Source organism: Myotis brandtii, unplaced genomic scaffold (genome assembly GCF_000412655.1).
Source record: "Myotis brandtii unplaced genomic scaffold, ASM41265v1 scaffold1223, whole genome shotgun sequence".
Classification (NCBI taxonomy): Eukaryota; Metazoa; Chordata; class Mammalia; order Chiroptera; family Vespertilionidae; genus Myotis; species Myotis brandtii.
In genome coordinates, this window is record NW_005354265.1 from 709,028 (window position 1) to 725,794 (window position 16,767).

Consider the following 16,767-nt stretch of genomic DNA (forward strand, 5'->3'; position numbering starts at 1 on the left):
TGCAACCTTGGGCAGGTTAATTAACCCCAGGGTTTCAGTTTTCACGTCTGTGAAATGGAGATAATATTAGCAACTACCACGCAGGCCATGCTAAGGATGAAATGAATGCATTAACCCCAAATGTCCCTGGCATGCTGTGCTTTATACAGGTGCTGCACTATTAGCCCCTGTACTGTTGCCATGGTGATGTTTGTAAATCACAAATCTAACTTTGCCTAAAAGCCATTCCTGGCTCCCCAGTGCCCTGAGGCCATAAGCCCTCTCCTCACTAGTGGCCTCCATGCTGTGCCCTTGAGCTTGGCCTCCCCCAGTCACAGGAAGCTGCTTGGCTGCCCGGGACCAGCTTGCACTCTCCTGCTGCACACCCTCCCCTAGCAGGGCCCATCCCCTTATGTGCCCATCCTCCAGCTCTCCAGGCCCCTCCTCCAGAAGCCTTCCCTGCTTCCCAGGCAGAATCAGCGTCTCTTCTCTGTGCTGGCACAGCACAGTGGGACGAGCACTCTGGCTCTGAGCGCTCCGCTGCCTCGCATGGCATCCTGGCTAGGAGAAGTCAGCTAAGCACAGACCTGTTTGCAAGCTTTTGGGGCACTAGCCACCCACTGGCCACTACAGATGGGGGGTCTCCAGACCTGGCAGGTGACCGAAGAGATTGGGGAGGTTTTGTAACAATGCACGGGCCCCGGTGTCACCCCCAGAGAGTCTGGTTAGACTGACGTGGGACCCAGTGATCTGTGATGTCAAAAAGCAGCTTCTGATGGGCAGCAAGGTTTGGGGAGCACCGAGTGGCCCCAGGAGCCCATGGGAAAGAGGGACGAGCACCAGAAGGATCCCAGAGAGGAAGGACCAACCACAGCCTCCCTTCCCCAGCTGCGGGATACTGACTGGGGAGGGCTTCGGAGAAGATGTTCAAGGGAATAAGTGGCACAGCCTTGTACGGGGGAGGCTGCCCCCTGAGATGCCATTGAGCCTGTCCTTGACCTGTTCCCATGGGGCATCATGAGGTCAGCAGTCTCCTAGGAGCCAGGATAGTATTCTCTCCCCAAAGCGGTCACTGCTACTGGGGTGATGAGCCTCTCCATGACCTGTTCCCACGGGGCATCATGAGGTCAGCAGTCTCCTAGGAGCCCCGGAGCCAGGATTGTATTCTCTCCCCAAAGCGGTCACTGCTACTGGGGTGAGGCCGGACAGTCACTATCCCAACACCAAGGACTCCCAGGACCCAGGACCTGTTCCACTCTTGGGGTTCTGGTCACTTGGAGTGACCAGACTCGCTGATAACCAACAGAATGCAATGGGAAGGGCTCTGTGCCTCCCAAGGCTGGGCCGTAAGAAGGCTTGCAGCTTCCACCTGGATCTGGGACCCAGGGGGAGCCAGCCACCCTGTACAATGTCTGAATAGCCTGAGGCCTCCAGGGCAGCAGCCACGGGGAGAAACACAGCCCGCAGACAAGGAGCAGCAGATGCAGTCAGGAGCCAGCCCTCCTGAACATCCGGCCCAGGGGAGCCTTCAGACGCCCCCAGCCCAGACCACCTTCTGACTGAAATTGCTAGAGACACCCCACATGAGAACCTTGCAAAAGAACCCGACAGTCCCAAGAACCATGAGACAGAATAATAATTATTATTTTAAGCAGCTAAGTTTGGAGCCATTTGTTACACAGCAGGAGATCATCAGAACACACGAATTTATCCTGATTCGGGTCAGAATGTGAGAGACCAGGCCCGATTCCCTGCAGAGAATGTTCAGATAGAGTTAGAGTAAGCGGAGGAAGGAGGGCAGGGTGGGCAGGGGGATCTGGGGTCTAGAACACGGCAGGAAGTATCTGAGGGACGCAGGTAAATTAACACCGGAGGTGAAGCCTAAGGCTTTGGTTCCTGGCCCTGAGGCCAGTGGGAATCCTGGAGGAAACCAGAAAAAGCTTATCTCTCTCCCCCAGGTTTGCTGGCTCCTGCCCCCGGGGGACATGTCCCTTGCAGGGAAGTAGCACTCACCGGACAACGTCCACTGCCCCCGGCCGGACCTTGGGGTCACTTCCCATGATGGACACGCTGGCGGCAAAGGACCCGTCGATGCTGAATACCACGCACTCCATGCCACGGGGCAGCACCGTGAGGTAGCTCATCGCACAGGTCTGGTCGCCCCTGCAAAGCACCGCTGGTGGTCAGCCATGTGCTCGGGACAGGGGTTAAGCCGGCGGCCAGAGGTCAGCGTGCCACTGGTCAGAGCTCAGTCTGGGGCCAGGGAATCTGAGGATGACCTCGGCCATTTTCTCTCTCCCCTCAGGCAGGGATGAGGCCCAAAACAGAGCACCCGAGGGCCCCATCTTCCAGGGAGGCTCGGCTGGAAGGGCCAGGGCAGTGGTCCTGGGTCTCACCTGACCACCATCTTCACAGGGTACACGCCCACCCCCAGGCGCCGGGGCCTCGGCACGCTGTAGGTGATCCGGCCGCTGCTGTTGGTGATCTCCGTGTCCAGGTGCACCCAGCGGCCTGAGGACGGCTCCGCCATCACCAGGATGTCCACCTGCGGGCAGCGAGGGGGCCAGGGAATGCACTGAGACTGGGGGGCTGCAGGCTTGGCTGGGGGGCTCGGCCAGGGAGCTCTCTGCCAAAACAGGACTCCGGGGCTTGGGATCCTGCCGGATGTTTCCTGGTTCCTACCCCCTCCCTCTCCCACTACCTACAGCCATGACTGTCCCCTCAGATGCACCAAGTTCACCCCTGCTTCCTGACTTGCCCTCCCTCCCCCGACCTCCCCATGCAGGGTGTCTCCCAGCTCAGCCTCCCAAAGCCCTCAGCCCACATGCCATGTGGTACCACGAGGCACCTGGTGCCCGTGTGGGCAGCCAAGGAGGGGATGCCCAGCCTCTGTACCTTCTCTCCCGTCAGAGCCACCATGTCCAGGGGCCCGTACATGAACCGTCCCACCAGGACCTGGGGGCCGTCTTCGGCGGCAATCACGTCGTTGGCCCGGTGGTTGGCAGTGACGTTCTGCAAGGACAGAAACCAGCTCAGCTTTTGCATAAGGGGCTGGAGGGACATGGACCTGCTAATGCCTTCCTATGAGCCCCCATTAGAGCTCCCAAGGTGCGTTCACACGAGAAAAACAGACCCTAAGACCCTAACGCTGTCCGCATCGAGCGCTGGGGTCCCCGGTGATGAGCATCCTCTGCTCTCTATTGTCCCCACGGCCCCGAGGAACCGCCAGTCCTCACAGCCTGGCACCCTCCTAGCTTCCTAGGCTGGAAACTGCCAGTCCACTCACTTCGCTTCTTCCTTCCACCTCTCTGCTCACACCCCACAGCCATTCACCGTCTGTCTCTTCTTAGTGAAGATGTATAAGAGCAGAGAGGATCATGTGCCTGACACCAGCCCCTCCGCCGAGCCACTCGCGGCCACTCTGGTGCCCTTCCCTTGCTGAGTCCCCACCCCACCCCACCCCAGAGGGTCCGGAGCCATCCCGGACATCGCATCATTCTATCTGCAGCCATCCCAACATCCCACCCTTCTTCCCTTCCAGTGTCAGTTCATTCTGCAGCTCAGAGGCCACCCTGGCCAGCACCCCCACTCCCATCCTGGCTTCAACACCGCAGCCACTCAATCTGGTGGCCCTTCCTCTACAGAACTGCCCACATGGCACCTCTACCCCACACCGTGTTCTCTCTCGCCTGGGCTCTGCTAATGGCTTCTTAATGAAGCTCCATATCCAAAAACAGACCCCTGGCAGGTCCACCAGCTTTATAAAGCACCAATCTGTTAACCCCAGGAACCCCCGGATGAAGTCCAAACCATGAGCTCAGCATTAAAGCCCGGGCAGCCTTCCAGCCCTCTTTCCTGCTCCCCTTCCAAGCCCCTCTGGTCCTTTCAGGCTGGGCTCTGCAGTGGCCTCTAGGCCTTGGCTCACACTGGGCCCCTCACCCTACATGCCATCGCTGGCCTCCTGCCCCCCTATTCCAGCACATCCACTATGACCTGACTCAATGTTGTCCCCTCCCAGAAACACTGCTTGGACGCCCCCAAAAGGCCTCTCCCTCCTCTCAGTCCCCAGGGAATTTTAATTCAGTTCAACAAACATTTGCAGCCACCTCGTCTGCATAGGTCCCTGGGCTGGGCTTGGTGGACACAAAAAGGAACCAGTCACTAACCCTGCCCTGGGGACACCCCATCAAGGGCGGGATCCAGGCCCCCTCACAGGAACACGGGAGGGGGAAGAGTGTTCATGGAAACAAACACATGGAAAGATGCTCGGCCTTGCTAGTTAGTCATCAAGGAAATGCAAATCAAACTACGAGATACCATTTCACACCCACTAGGATGACTGGAATCCAAGAGACAGATAATAACACGTGTTGGTGAGGATGTGGAGGACTCAGAACCCTCGTACACGGCTGGGGGGTATGGAAAGTGATGGTGCTGCTTTAGACAAGTTTTGCAGCTCCTCGAATTATTACACTAGAGTTACCCTTTGATCCAGCAATTCCACTCCTAGGTATATGCCCAGGAGCAATGAAAATATCTGTTCACATAAAAGCCTGCACACGAATAGTTAGAGCAACATTATTCATAGTGGACAAAGGGTAAAAACTGATTCAAGGGTAAACAAAAATGCGGTACATCCATACAATGGAATATTATTCAGCCATAAAAAGGAATGAAGTACTGATACATGCGATCACATGGGTGAACCTTGAAAACACGATGCCAGGTGAGAGAAACCAGACACAAAAGACAACATATTGTATTATTCTGTTTATGTGAAATGTCCAGAATAGGCAAATCTGTAGAGACAGAAAGTAGATCAGATTGCTTAGGGCTGGGGGATGATGGCGAAAGGGTGCTTCTTTTTGAAATAATGAAATGTCAGGTTGCATACATCTGTGAACACACTAAACCTATTGAATGTTAAGTGGGTGAATAATGCCTGAGCTATAGCTCAATAAATATGTCAAAACAGAAGAGTCAATTCATGGAACACTGATCACCTTCTACCTTTTAGGACTCCTTGTGGGGTCTCTGTCTGGATCTTCCCACCAGACTGGAAGTGTCCCCCATAGCAGTGGCTGTGTCTGTAAACCCCTATTCCCCACTCACTCCCTAGAAGAGGACCAGGGACACAGTGGGCACTGATTGTTTACTGAGTGAATAAATCAATGTGTATAGCAAACTCCTATTTATATTTCAATACCCTTTAAAGATGACTCCTCATGGAAACCGTGCATGTCCTGCCCTGCAATTCTCCTTTCTATCTCCTTCCTACACTTTGCCTCCCTCTGTCATGGCAAATCTCTCTCCAGACCATACTCGGTGAGTCACTTCTCTGAGGTCACCTCCCAACCAGTGCGTGACTCCCACCAGCACATACCCGCAGCTTGACCTGGGTCCTCTTACGAAGCCACTTCTCTCGGGGGTTAGTGGGGCTCAGGGTGGCAGGATCCAAGCCATCGCTCTCCTTGATGGTCACACTCTCATAGTGCATCACCTGATAGACGCCAAGCAGGGCTCCAGGTCAGGCCATCTCCACCGCTCCTCCTCCCTCCCAGGGTGTCAGGGCTCATCAGCTTGCGGCCAGAAGGCCCACCCACAAGCCTCCCCACCTCCCAGCTTGGAACCCTCAGGAGGCTGGAGACCCCAGGACCCATGTCCCTGCCCTCCTGTCCTGACTGCTGGGGCCAGAGCACAGGCCCACAAATGCTCTCTGGCCTGGGAGCAGCTTCTATCCCCCACACCCAGACTTCACAGCTATCTGTGTCTGTACCCATTCTCTGTCTTCCCTCCTGTTAGGTAGGGGACCCTCATCTAAGGTCACTGAAGCCCTGATCCCAGCCCCTCCTGCCACTCAAGGCCATTGCACCTGCAGCATTCCCTCTCAGTCCTAAGGGACTGATCAGTCCCTCTCCACTGAACCATTCTCCTTTGCATACAAATATGCTATCATCGCGCTCACCTTAAAGAAAGAAAAAACACTCTCTCTAGGACCCCTGGTGTCTCTCCAATGATCATCACATTTCTGCTCTCCCTTACCCTGTGCTGTGTCCTCTCCCTCCCTGCCTCCTCCCTCTGCCCACTCCAATCAGGCTCTGTCCCCATTGCTCCACTGAAGCCATTCTTGACAAAGCCCCGCCCGTGACTTCCATTCTGCCCCACTCAAAGGTCCTCTCTCATCCATCTTCTCCTGCTCTTCAGTGATTCCTCCTCCTCTCTCTCTTGGAGCTGCAGGACTCAGCCTTGAACTTCTCTATCTATGGAAACTCCCTCAGTATCTGTGGTGTTGTGATTTATCATAAGAAATATATATATTTGTTTTTCATCCCCATTTATGGCGCAGAGCTTCTAAAATCCTTGTCATTTCCCAAGTGATGAGAGCAACAAAGGTGTCTTTTATGTTAGTGAGGTGACTTGGCCGGGGGGCGGGGGGGGGGGGCTGGTTGCTAGGGAAACCAACCTTGTGAATAGATGGTTTAAATTTTCAGTCCCAACCCCTAACCTCCAGAGAGGAGAGAGGGGCTGGAGGTTGGCCAGTGGCCAACAATTTAATCAATCCAGCCTAGTAGTAAAGCCTTCATAACAACCTCCAAAAATAGGGTTCGCAGAGCTTCCAGCTTGGTGAGCACGTGGAGATTTGGGAAGAGCAGCATCCCAGGGGAGGCAGGGAAGCTCCTGCCACTTCCCCACACCTTGTCCTATGCATCTCTTCCATCTGCCTGTCCCTGAGTTATATCCTTTTATAATAAACTGCTCATCTAGCAAGGAAAATGTCTGAGTTCTGTGAGCCACGCTAGCAAATTACAGTAATCAGACCCAGGAAGGGAAATGGGAACCTCTGACCAGTCCATCAGAGGCCCAGGTGGCACCTGGACTTGCGACTGGCGTCTGAGGGGGGCAGGGTCAGCCTTGTGGGACTGAACCGTTACCCTGTGGAATCTGAGCTATTTCCAGGTAAGCAGTGTCAGAACTGCGTTGAATTGTGAGGCACCCGGCTGGTGTTGGAGAATTGCTTGGTGCGGGGAAGATGCCACACTTTGGAATTGGTGTTAAAGTCAGAGCATTGTACCTGTCACCCTGTCACCGGCTTTAAATGCCATCCGAGCTCTGATCACCCACATTTTTATCGCTAAGCCTGACACCTTCCCAAGCTCCGGACTTTCTACTCCCCTTCCCTCTCAACATCTAACAGGCATCTCACCCTCCCAGGCCCAGATACAAGACTCCGTTTCCCCACCATCACCTCCCCCCGGCCCTGCTCCTCCCCAACCGTAAGGAATGGCCCTCCTGTAAATGTTCAAGTGGAACAGGACCCGCAGGCTCCCATCTCCCTTACAGCTCAGACATCAGCAGGTCCCGTCACCCCAGCTCAAACCCTCAGCGCCTCCACCACCAGCACCTCAGCCCCAGCTGCCCTCATGAAGTTGTGCTCCTGTGTTTGCCTCATGCTTTCTCCCCACAAACAGCAGCCTTCCTTCTAAAGACACAAGTCAGTTGATATCTCTCCCTTGTTCAAAACTCTGCCATGGCTCCTGATTGGACCCTGCATAGCATCAAACTCCTGACCTTGGCCATCTAGGCTGTGTGTGACCGGGGCCCGCCCCCTACCTCTGCACCTCCTCCCCCAGCTCTCTCCACTCACTGGCCTGTGCCACCTACGGACCAGGGCACGGAGACCCACAGAGAGCAGGTCTTTATTACTCCGGCCTCCAAGTTGAAACTTGGGTACATTCTCCCACATAGTTTCTATCTAACTTTCTAGAAAGTACCAGGTTCCTTATGAAGCCCGTTGTCTGACTGTCGCCCTCCCACCTGGCTGAGTGCTGCAAGGACTTCCCAGTGGCTGCGCGGCCCCCAGGGCCAGCTCTTCTCCAGACACAGAAGGGCAGGAGCCTGCAGCGGGCCCTGAGGGGTGGAGTACCTGTCTCAGGATGAAGGCCACCACGTCCGTGGACTCCCAGTAGCTGGCATGGAAGAGGTGGGGCAGCGCCACAGTGGGGAAGGCGGTGAGGACCTCAGGGCAGTACAGGGCGTAGTCGATGCGCTTGGCACCCCACCACTTGGCCGTGACTGTTAGGCCGAGAGGGAGGTGAGGACAGAGCAGACTGGACCCATGGGGCAGTGTGGGACCCGTGCACAGGCGCAGTGGTGGACGTCCCACTCGGGGTGCAAGTGCGAGGCCGGCACCTCGCTCACAATGAGCTCTGGGACATGGATTTCCCTCCCCCACTTCCCACCCACCTCTCCTCTAGGACACATGCCGCAGGGTGGTCCCCAGGAATGGGGACCCACGGAGGCGTCCATGGTCCCATCCCCCGGGCCGCCTGTCAGCAGGATTCCCAGTGGGGAAACTGAATGTTGGCATCAGAGCTCTGGCCGAGGTCAGAGCTGTTTGTGCCAGGGGGGGTCATGGCTCATGCCACAGTCAGGGTCAAAGTTCTCTCTGAGGTCGGAGTTCGGTGTGATTTCAGCTACCCCTCCTCTCCGCCCTCAGCAGCTCTGGCGGTGGACCAGCAGCCGCCCAGAGGTGGGTCCCTCTCCCTTGAACCCAGGGAGACCCCCAGATGACCCTCACTCACTGCAGGAGGCGCCGATGGGTGCCAGGCTGTCTGAGGACTCAGAGCTCTCACTGTGCAAGCTGCCCTGGCTCATCCTCCGCCCCGGGCGCTGGGACCGCGGGGCCTGAAGGGGCGAGGCGGGGGCGTCCACCATCGGCGGGCTTCCCTGGGAGCTGCCCTCCAGGAAGAGGGCGCTGTGGGTGTGCAGGGCATCCGCTGGAGGGAGAACTTCATCTCAAACAGAGCCACCAAGCTGTGCCGGCCCCACGCGGGTGGGAGGCAGGCGCTCAGAGATGACCACCCCCGACCCTGCTCTCTCACCCCAGACAGGCAACCTGCACCTCTCACCCCCCGGAACCTGGCTGGGACGCCTTCCCCATAATACATCGTCGGGTTTCATGTCCTCTAAGTTGTGGGCACAAGTCAGGGTCCCAACCATCACTCCTCCCCTAACAGAGCTGCCGAGGGCGCCCCTGGGAGAGGACCCTCAAACCCCAGCTAAGGTCACGGGTGACCCAAACCATGTGCTCTTGTATCAAACCTCCCCCCTGAGCTACAAGGGCCTGTGGCTGAGCCCAGAAGTGCATGGGCACCGCAGCCTGGAGCTGGGGGGCGCTCTGGGGGCGGGGGCATGCCCTGACCGAAGAGGGACGCATTGTAGGGTCGGGGAGGGAGGTTTCAGAGCCTCTTCTGTCGGTGGAAGCTCCTGACAAAGCAGGACTTTGGAAATTGAGTTTTCGTCAAAACGGGAGGTGGGGCGGGGTGGTTTACATCCTGAATGAGCCACAGACACAGCTCTCCCCCCACAATCTGGCCACACCTCTGAACAGGCTCAAGGGGGTGGAGCCAAGGCTCACATCTCCAAGCCCCTGACTGTCCAGTACAGGCCTCCCCTTGGCCTCACTGGCCTCCCCCAAACCCACCTGCCCTTGCTTCTGCTCGACCTAGAAGATCCCCCAACACCCACCCCCCAGCTCTTCTCCAGCCGTCCAAGAGCCTTGGTCAAAGCCCCCTATTTGTGAGGCCTGCTGGGATGAGATACCTCCCGCCCTGCACCTCCGAGTGCAGGCTGGGCACTGGGCAACAGCACTCAGCTGGACCCGGGGCTGCCAATGAGGTCTGACAGCGCGAGTATCATGCTGGCCCCGGACCCAGGAGCCTAGCCAGCAAGCTTGTCAGGGAGCAGAGCTCGGGTCTCTGAGCCCCAAGCTGCTCCTACAGAGCAGGTGCTCGCACAGGTGGGCTGCTCGGAAAGCAGGCGAGTCGGCCGTTTGCCTGTCCTGTGCCCCCAGAGCACACAGCCCCTGCTCAGATGGGTCTAGTCACTCCATCAGCTGACAGCTTGGAGAGGCTGGACCAGAGACGGGGACCCTGGAGTGGGCCTGGCTGGGGCCCAGCCTCTGGCTCAGCATACGCTCCTCCCCACCCCCAGGAGCCTACCAAGGAGGAGGGACTGTCCATCGCCCAGCGGGAACCTCTGGTAGCGGGGCACGCTGACGGGCGGCACCAGGTGGAACTTGGGCTCCAGCAGTGGCTCAAGCCGTGAGGCGGAGGGGTCTGCGCAGTGGAAGAAGCTGTAGACCTGGCTGCAGGCCGGACGCACCTGGAGTCCTGGGAGCAACACAGGGAGCCCCTTGCTGGTCCCCGCTCACTCGGCCCTGGAAGGCTTCCCTGAGCGCATCTTTGCGTAGCCTGCTCCTCTGCTCAAGAAATGCATGGCTCCCTGCCGCCACCAGCATCAAAGCCACATGTTCAGTTTGACATTCAAGGCCTTGCCCATCGGTCCCACCTGGGAGCACTGCTGTAGGCACCCAGACTGCACCACGGTGGCCATGTGAAAGCCCCCAGCAGGCTAGCTTTCTCTGGGCCTTGGCTCAAGCTGCCCTCCTCCCAGCAGGCCCTTTTCCCCCTTTCAGCTCTCCACTCTCACTTAGTGGCTACCTGACCTATGCAGCCGACCCAGGCTCTTTTCCTCAGGGTCAGCTGCCCCTTCCTCCAGCCCCCACCCAACTCCTAGCCTGGTGGTAGTTCTTGGTTTGCCAGAGCCGGCAGTACACTTCTCTCACAGACCAGCAGGTGTCTCCACTGAGCCCTTCTTCTCCTCCGTGCGTCTCCCTGTCCCTCTATGTCAGGGGACTGGACTGACCAGGTCCAGGGAGCCTTAGGGTTCCTTAGTGACATCAGGGCAGCCGTGGGGTCCCGCCTCCTCTCCCCACTTCATGCAGAGCCCCTCCCTGTTTCTCTGTTCTGTACTGTAGGTCGTCAGTGAGCTCTGGGACAAAAGAAGTTTGAGAAGCTCTGGTATGTGCATCTGCAAGGTGCCTCCAGCCTCTTGCATCCTCAGAATCATGGCTTAGCCACCTGCCGGCGAAAACCACCTGGGTGTGTATTTCAGAGGAATGAGGACGGCATTCAAGGCTGTGGGCACTGCGTGAGCAAAGGCACCAAGGCAGGCCTGGCTGCAGTGGGCCTACCTGGGCACTGGGGAAGGAGAGGGTGGGGGCAGCAGGGTAACTAGTGGTGGTTTCTCTTCCCACAGAGCATGACAACTGAACAACAGGCCCGCAGGTCAGCCAGGGGCATGTGACAAGGACAGTGAGACCCACCAGAGGCTGCCTCACCTTTGCTCCATCTGCGAAACGACACCCCCCCATTCTTCCTCCTCTCCCCTCCCCCTCCCCCTCCTCCTCTTCCTCCTACTTCTTCTTCTTCTTCTTCAAAACCCTTTAACATTTCATGTAATACTGTTTTGGTGGTCATGAATTCCTTTAGCTTTTTCTTGTCTGGGAAGCTCTTTATCTAACCGTCAAATCTAAATGATAGCTTTGCTGGGTAGAGTAATCTTGGTTGTAGGTCCTTGCTTTCATCACTTTGAATATTTCTTGCCACTCCCTTCTGGCCTGCAAAGTTTCTGTTGAGAAATCAGTTGACAGCAGTATGGGCACTCATAGGTAATTAACTGTTTTTCTCTTGCTCCTCTTATGATTCTGTCTATGTCATTAACCTGTGGCATTTTAATTATGATGTGTCTTGGTGTGGGTCTCTTATTTGGGACTCTGCCCTTCCTGGACTTGTAAGTCTATTTCTTTCACTAGGTAAGGGATGTTTACTGTCATTATTTCTTCAAATACATTTTCAATTTCTTGCTCCCTCTCTTCTCCTTCCTGCACCCCCATGATGTGAATGTTGGTACAATTAAAGTTGTACCAGAGACTCCTTACACTCTCTTTATATTTTTGGATTTTCTTTTCTTCTTGCTCTTCATTGGATGTTTTTTTGCTTCTTCATATTTCAAATAGCTAATTAGATTCTTGACATCCTCTACTCTATTATTGATTCCCTGTAAATTATTCTTCATTTCAGTTAGTGTATCCTTCATTTCTGACTGGTCCTTTTTCATGTCTTTGATATTTTCAGTAAGTTTCTTGAAGCTCTCATTAAGTTCCTTGAGCATCCTTATAACCATTGTTTTGAACTCTAGTAGTTTGCTTGCTTCCATTTCATTTAGCTCTTTATCTGCAGATTTCTTCTGCTGGGCGGTGTCAGTCCTGCCAGAATAGGGCTCTCGTTGTAACTCATGTTCCAGGCAACCCGCAGACACAGATGCACACAGCTCCGGCTTCCCTCCCCGCCCGCCTGCAGAGGAAGCAGAGCTTAAAGAGAAAACGGCCAGACACGGAATTCCAATCACTCACATCCCAGGCACCCAGTGCCCCCAAGGAGTCCGAGTTGATGTTTAGCCACAGGCCCAGAGCAGGCTGCCCGGGAAGGGCAGGAAAACTGGGCCCTCCCTGACCTTCCAGCTGGCGACCTCGCGTTTAAGACAATCCCGTGGGATTATGTGATTGATGAATCGATTAATAGAACGCAGATTCGACTGACATACTCCAGTTGGAAGAGAAAGAGACTTTTAGGAATCACAGTTGGAACAGGGTGTGAGCGAGGGTCCTGCACGCCACACGCCTCTGCCTCGGGTGGTGTGAGCATCTCGCCATGAGGACGATGACTGGCGTTTAACAATACGTCTTCCATGTACAGCGTGGTCCCTAAACACCCGCCAACTACTTAATTGCCAAAGAAGCAGCCATCTGTCCCTGCACCAGAGGGAAAAGCTGGCTGCGTCGGACCAGCTACCGAGAGCCTCCAACTTCTTGTCACTCTCCAAATGTGGGGTTTTCTTAAAGGATTTTTCAAGGATGAACCAGAAATGTGGAGATTTTACCTTGCAGCTCAGACTTGAAACAGAACTGCTTTTTTTTTAAAAGAATCGTCTGTCAGAGGGGCTTTAAATAGCCAGAGATTTAACTATGCAGCACCTCTGACCTAATAATTCCTCCTTCAGGAATGCATGCAAACAAAATAGCCCTAATATGCACATGAATGTTGATGCACGAAGGTCGTCACCAGGGCGCTATTTATAATTTTGAAGAACTGGAAAAAGCCAAAGCATCCAATGACTGGGATTAAGTAAATGTGTCCGTTTACTCAATAAAATATTGTTAAGGCTATCTACCAAGTATTTTTATTTTTATTATTTTTAAAAATATATTTTTATTGATTTCAGAGAGAAAGGGAGAGGGAGAGAGAGATAGAAACATCAATGATGAGAGAGAATCACTGATCGGCTGCCTCCTGCACGCCCCCCAATGGGGATCGAGCCCGCAATCTGGGCATGTGCCCTTGACCGGAATCGAACCCAGGACCCTTCAGTCCACAGGCCGACACTCTATCCACTGAGACAAACCAGATAGGGCTCTACCAAGTATTTTTAATTATACGGGGAAAGATCACACTATAAGGGTAGGTGTGTGTGTGTGTGTGTGTGTGTGTGTGTTTAAAGTAACACTAATTGCAAATCATGTAAAATATATATGTACCGAATGAAAATAACACCAAAGCATTAGCGTGGTTCCCTCTGGGTGGTGAGGCGGTCTCTTTCCCAAATGCTGAGCTGGCCTCGTGCTACTTATCACTCGGGTAAGAAAGAAGGAGGGAGCGACGAAGGAAAGAATTGAGGAGAAAGAGAAGAGGTGTTCCTTCCGATGTGGGTCTATGCTCAATACCTACTTGTATGTATCCTGAACAACATGCAGATAGTTCAGTTAGCCGGTGTCGATGACCATGACCCTTCTAGAAGGTTAAAGGGTGGGCGGCTCCATGGGGGCCCTGGCACCGACGAGGAAAGGGTGCTGGGTACCGGGGGCTGGGGAACCAGGGCCGAGCCCAGCTCTCGTCCCTGGCTGTGTGGCCCCAGGAACCTCCCTGACTGACTTGGCCTCTACTGCCTCGTCTGAGAAACAGTGAGAACACACGCCTGGAGTCGCTCACAAAACACACACCAGATTCTTAAAACCGCCAGGAAAGTAGGCTGGGCCGCATTTGCCATGTTGCAGAAGATGAGCCTGAGGCTCGGGGATGTGCGGCTGCTTGTCCCCTCCCCCCGAAAGCTGGGGTGGAGCAGAGGCAGAGTCCAGAGCCCAGGGTCTCAGCCCAGGGCCCATGGGGAACAGCCTTGGGCTCAGGCTTGACTCCGGGCCCCAAGCCACCCCAGGACTGGTCCTGAGCCACCCCTAGGACGCTAAGCCGAGGTGCTCTCTGCTCCGGGTGCTTTGCCGAAGGAAGATGGGACGCAGGGAATGGTTACCTTGATAGGAAGGCATGATGCTGGGTGATGGCCTCGCAGTCATAGGTGGAGGAATCGCTCTGTTTCCGTGGCAACGGCCTCTTGGGCTCCTCATCCTCCAACACGCTGGAGATGTCAATGCTGCTTTTGCTGAGCCGCTTGCTGCTGGCCAGACTGCACTCCTCCTCCACCCCCGGGGTGTCCTGTGGGACCGAGGAGAGGGCAGGAGGGCACTGCAGTCACTGGGGACTCTGGGGCCCTGCCTCCTCCCCAGCCACAAGGAACCCCTTTCTCCTAGACGTGAGAGGCAGCGCATCTTCCAAAAGAGGCATGGAAGCCGCCATACAGTCGTGGTGGGATTTTAGTCACAGGGCTGTCTCCTGCCCCCAAAGGGATTGGCGAGTTAGTGGGACTCGGGGCAGCTACTTGGGGACCCGACCCCAAAGTAGCCCCCCTGGGCCTCCGTTTCCTCCCCTGTGGTAGTAATCTCTTGCTACTGTGACCTGGATTTCGTGGTGCATGTGTCAAGGGTTAACAGTCCTGCCCTCAGAGAGGCCCCTGCTCCCCAGGACAGACCCCTCCACCATGCCCACCCCCTGGCCCGCACCTGGGTGCTGCTGACGCTCCCCTTCCGGCTGCTGCTGCCAGGGCTGTCGCCCGAGGGCCCCGCACTATAGCAGATGGCATCAAAGGCCAGGAGGCCCCCCACACAGTCCCCGATGAGACACACCTGCAGAAGGCACAGCTGGGACCACAGGCCTGGCCACTGCTGACCCCTCACCCCCACACCCACCCGGAGCACCTGGATAACAAGGAGCCTGTCCCAGGGAGGCCTGAGAGCTGCAATAGGGGGAGGGGTGCTCATTCTGGGGCCAGGGTCAGGGGAGGACAGGACCAGGCTGGGGTGCGGGGTCAGACTGGGGCCAGGGTCAGCTGAGGACAGGACCAGGCTGGGGTGAGGGGTCAGACTGGGGCCAGGGTCAGGGGAGGACAGGACTCAGGCATGGGCTCACAGTCAGAACTCAGATGTTGGCCTCACTCTTCCTATCTGTAAAATGGTGTCAAACCCAAAGATCTTAAAAGCCTTCTTGGATCTCAGACACCATGGCTCCTGAACAGCCTGGTCTAGATCCTTGGGGCAGATTCAAGCCTCTTTCCAGGTGGGGCCAAGGCAGGGAGGTGGGCGCAGCTGTCCTACCTGCCCACTGAAGCCGATGCCGTCCGGGGACTTGAGGAACTCTGCGTAGACCTGGTTGGCTTGCTCGATGACGGTGGCAACCGCATCCTGGTACTGTGGGGAGGAGATGGCCAACAGGGGCAGCACGGCCAGAGGGACGTGGTCCTGGCTGTTGCTGAGACAGCCCTCATCGTGGCTGTAGGGATTGAGGCTGCAGACAGGGGGCCAAGGTGAGCCCAGCCGGCATCAGGCAGGGGGCGGGTTAGGGGCTGCGGACTGCGCAGAAGAGAGCACGTGCTGACCGGGAACTGGGCCTCCGCTCCAGGCTCCCCTGCACCTGCCCTGTGATGTGGGCCCTGGCATCTCCTGTGCCAGCAGCTCTCTCCTGCCCTATTCTGCATGGCACCAAAGAACCCCCAATCATGAAAGAAGCCACTGGTGCAGATCTGGGTGGGGACTGTCATCCTGGAAGACTTCCTAGAGGGGGTGGGGTTTGAACTAGGTCTCATGGAAGGCTTTCGGGGAAGTCGAAAGGAAGAGAGAGGGTTGCCAGGCATGTCGCATCTTGGGGTGGGCACCTAGCTGTATGCTCGATAGTATGTCCATGGTCCAGCTGCCTACCCCTTCCCCAACCCCACCCACATGTCCTGCCTCTGTCCCCTGGGCCAATGGACCCAGCTGGCCAGGAGGGACCACACGGGGAGAAATTGCCCAATGGTGACCCAGCCCCTGCCCTTCCCTCATCGCCTAAGCTCAGGCTGCCTGAGGTTGACACCGGGGACAGGTGACAGGGCTCAGGGACCCAGGCAGGTGACAGAGACCCCAGGGTGTGCAAGTCCAGCCTAACAACCATCCCTCGTCTCCAAAGAACACAAATGAGAGGAAACGGGCCTCGACTGCAGCCGGAGAGATTTTAATTAGCGAGAACGAGCTCTCTCAGCAGTGATTAGGGCTGATGGATGGGCTGGCAAGGCGCTGCCTGGGGGAGAAGGACGCTCCCTCCCGCCGCCCCCTCGCTGTCCCCTCCAGTGGCCAGGCCATCCATCTTCCTGGCCATCAGGCCTGGGCTGGGTCACCCAGCTCTGGGGGTCAGATGTCCTGGGGGCGCGGGGTTTGGGGGAATCCTGAGACTGATTATGAATGAGCCCAATTAACTCCGGCTGCTGGAGTGTGAAGGGAACGGAGCCACGTCAACCCAGCTCCCCAATCCTGCTGCAGAGCAGACGCGCCGATTAATCTGTCGAAGAGGCAGATTCCAGGGCCCTCCCTAGGGGTGAGGCCCGCCGCCCGCTGGGGAACTACGGAACTCATCTCCTTCCTTCCTTCCCACTCTGATTGAGATCGGCCCTGCCCCCTGCTGTGTCCTGGAGCACAGATCAATCAGACAGGTCTCTGCCTCCCCCCCCCCCCCCCCCCCCCCCCCCAGG

The 16,767-nt window shown here is 56.3% G+C and overlaps 1 protein-coding gene across 1 annotated transcript in view; it reads right to left on the reverse strand.

The window, feature by feature from the left end:
* Positions 1–16,767, reverse strand: part of PITPNM3 (PITPNM family member 3) — a 73,954-nt gene that overhangs the window by 8,807 nt on the left and 48,380 nt on the right. The window contains exons 7-16 of the mRNA XM_014533716.1: positions 15,362–15,551; positions 14,771–14,893; positions 14,185–14,366; positions 9,981–10,177; positions 8,562–8,756; positions 7,904–8,052; positions 5,363–5,479; positions 2,875–2,991; positions 2,376–2,524; positions 1,993–2,142 (exon numbers count right to left, since the gene is read on the reverse strand). Coding sequence (XP_014389202.1) covers positions 1,993–2,142; positions 2,376–2,524; positions 2,875–2,991; positions 5,363–5,479; positions 7,904–8,052; positions 8,562–8,756; positions 9,981–10,177; positions 14,185–14,366; positions 14,771–14,893; positions 15,362–15,551 — 1,569 coding nt within the window. The remainder of the gene's footprint in view (positions 1–1,992; positions 2,143–2,375; positions 2,525–2,874; positions 2,992–5,362; positions 5,480–7,903; positions 8,053–8,561; positions 8,757–9,980; positions 10,178–14,184; positions 14,367–14,770; positions 14,894–15,361; positions 15,552–16,767) is intronic.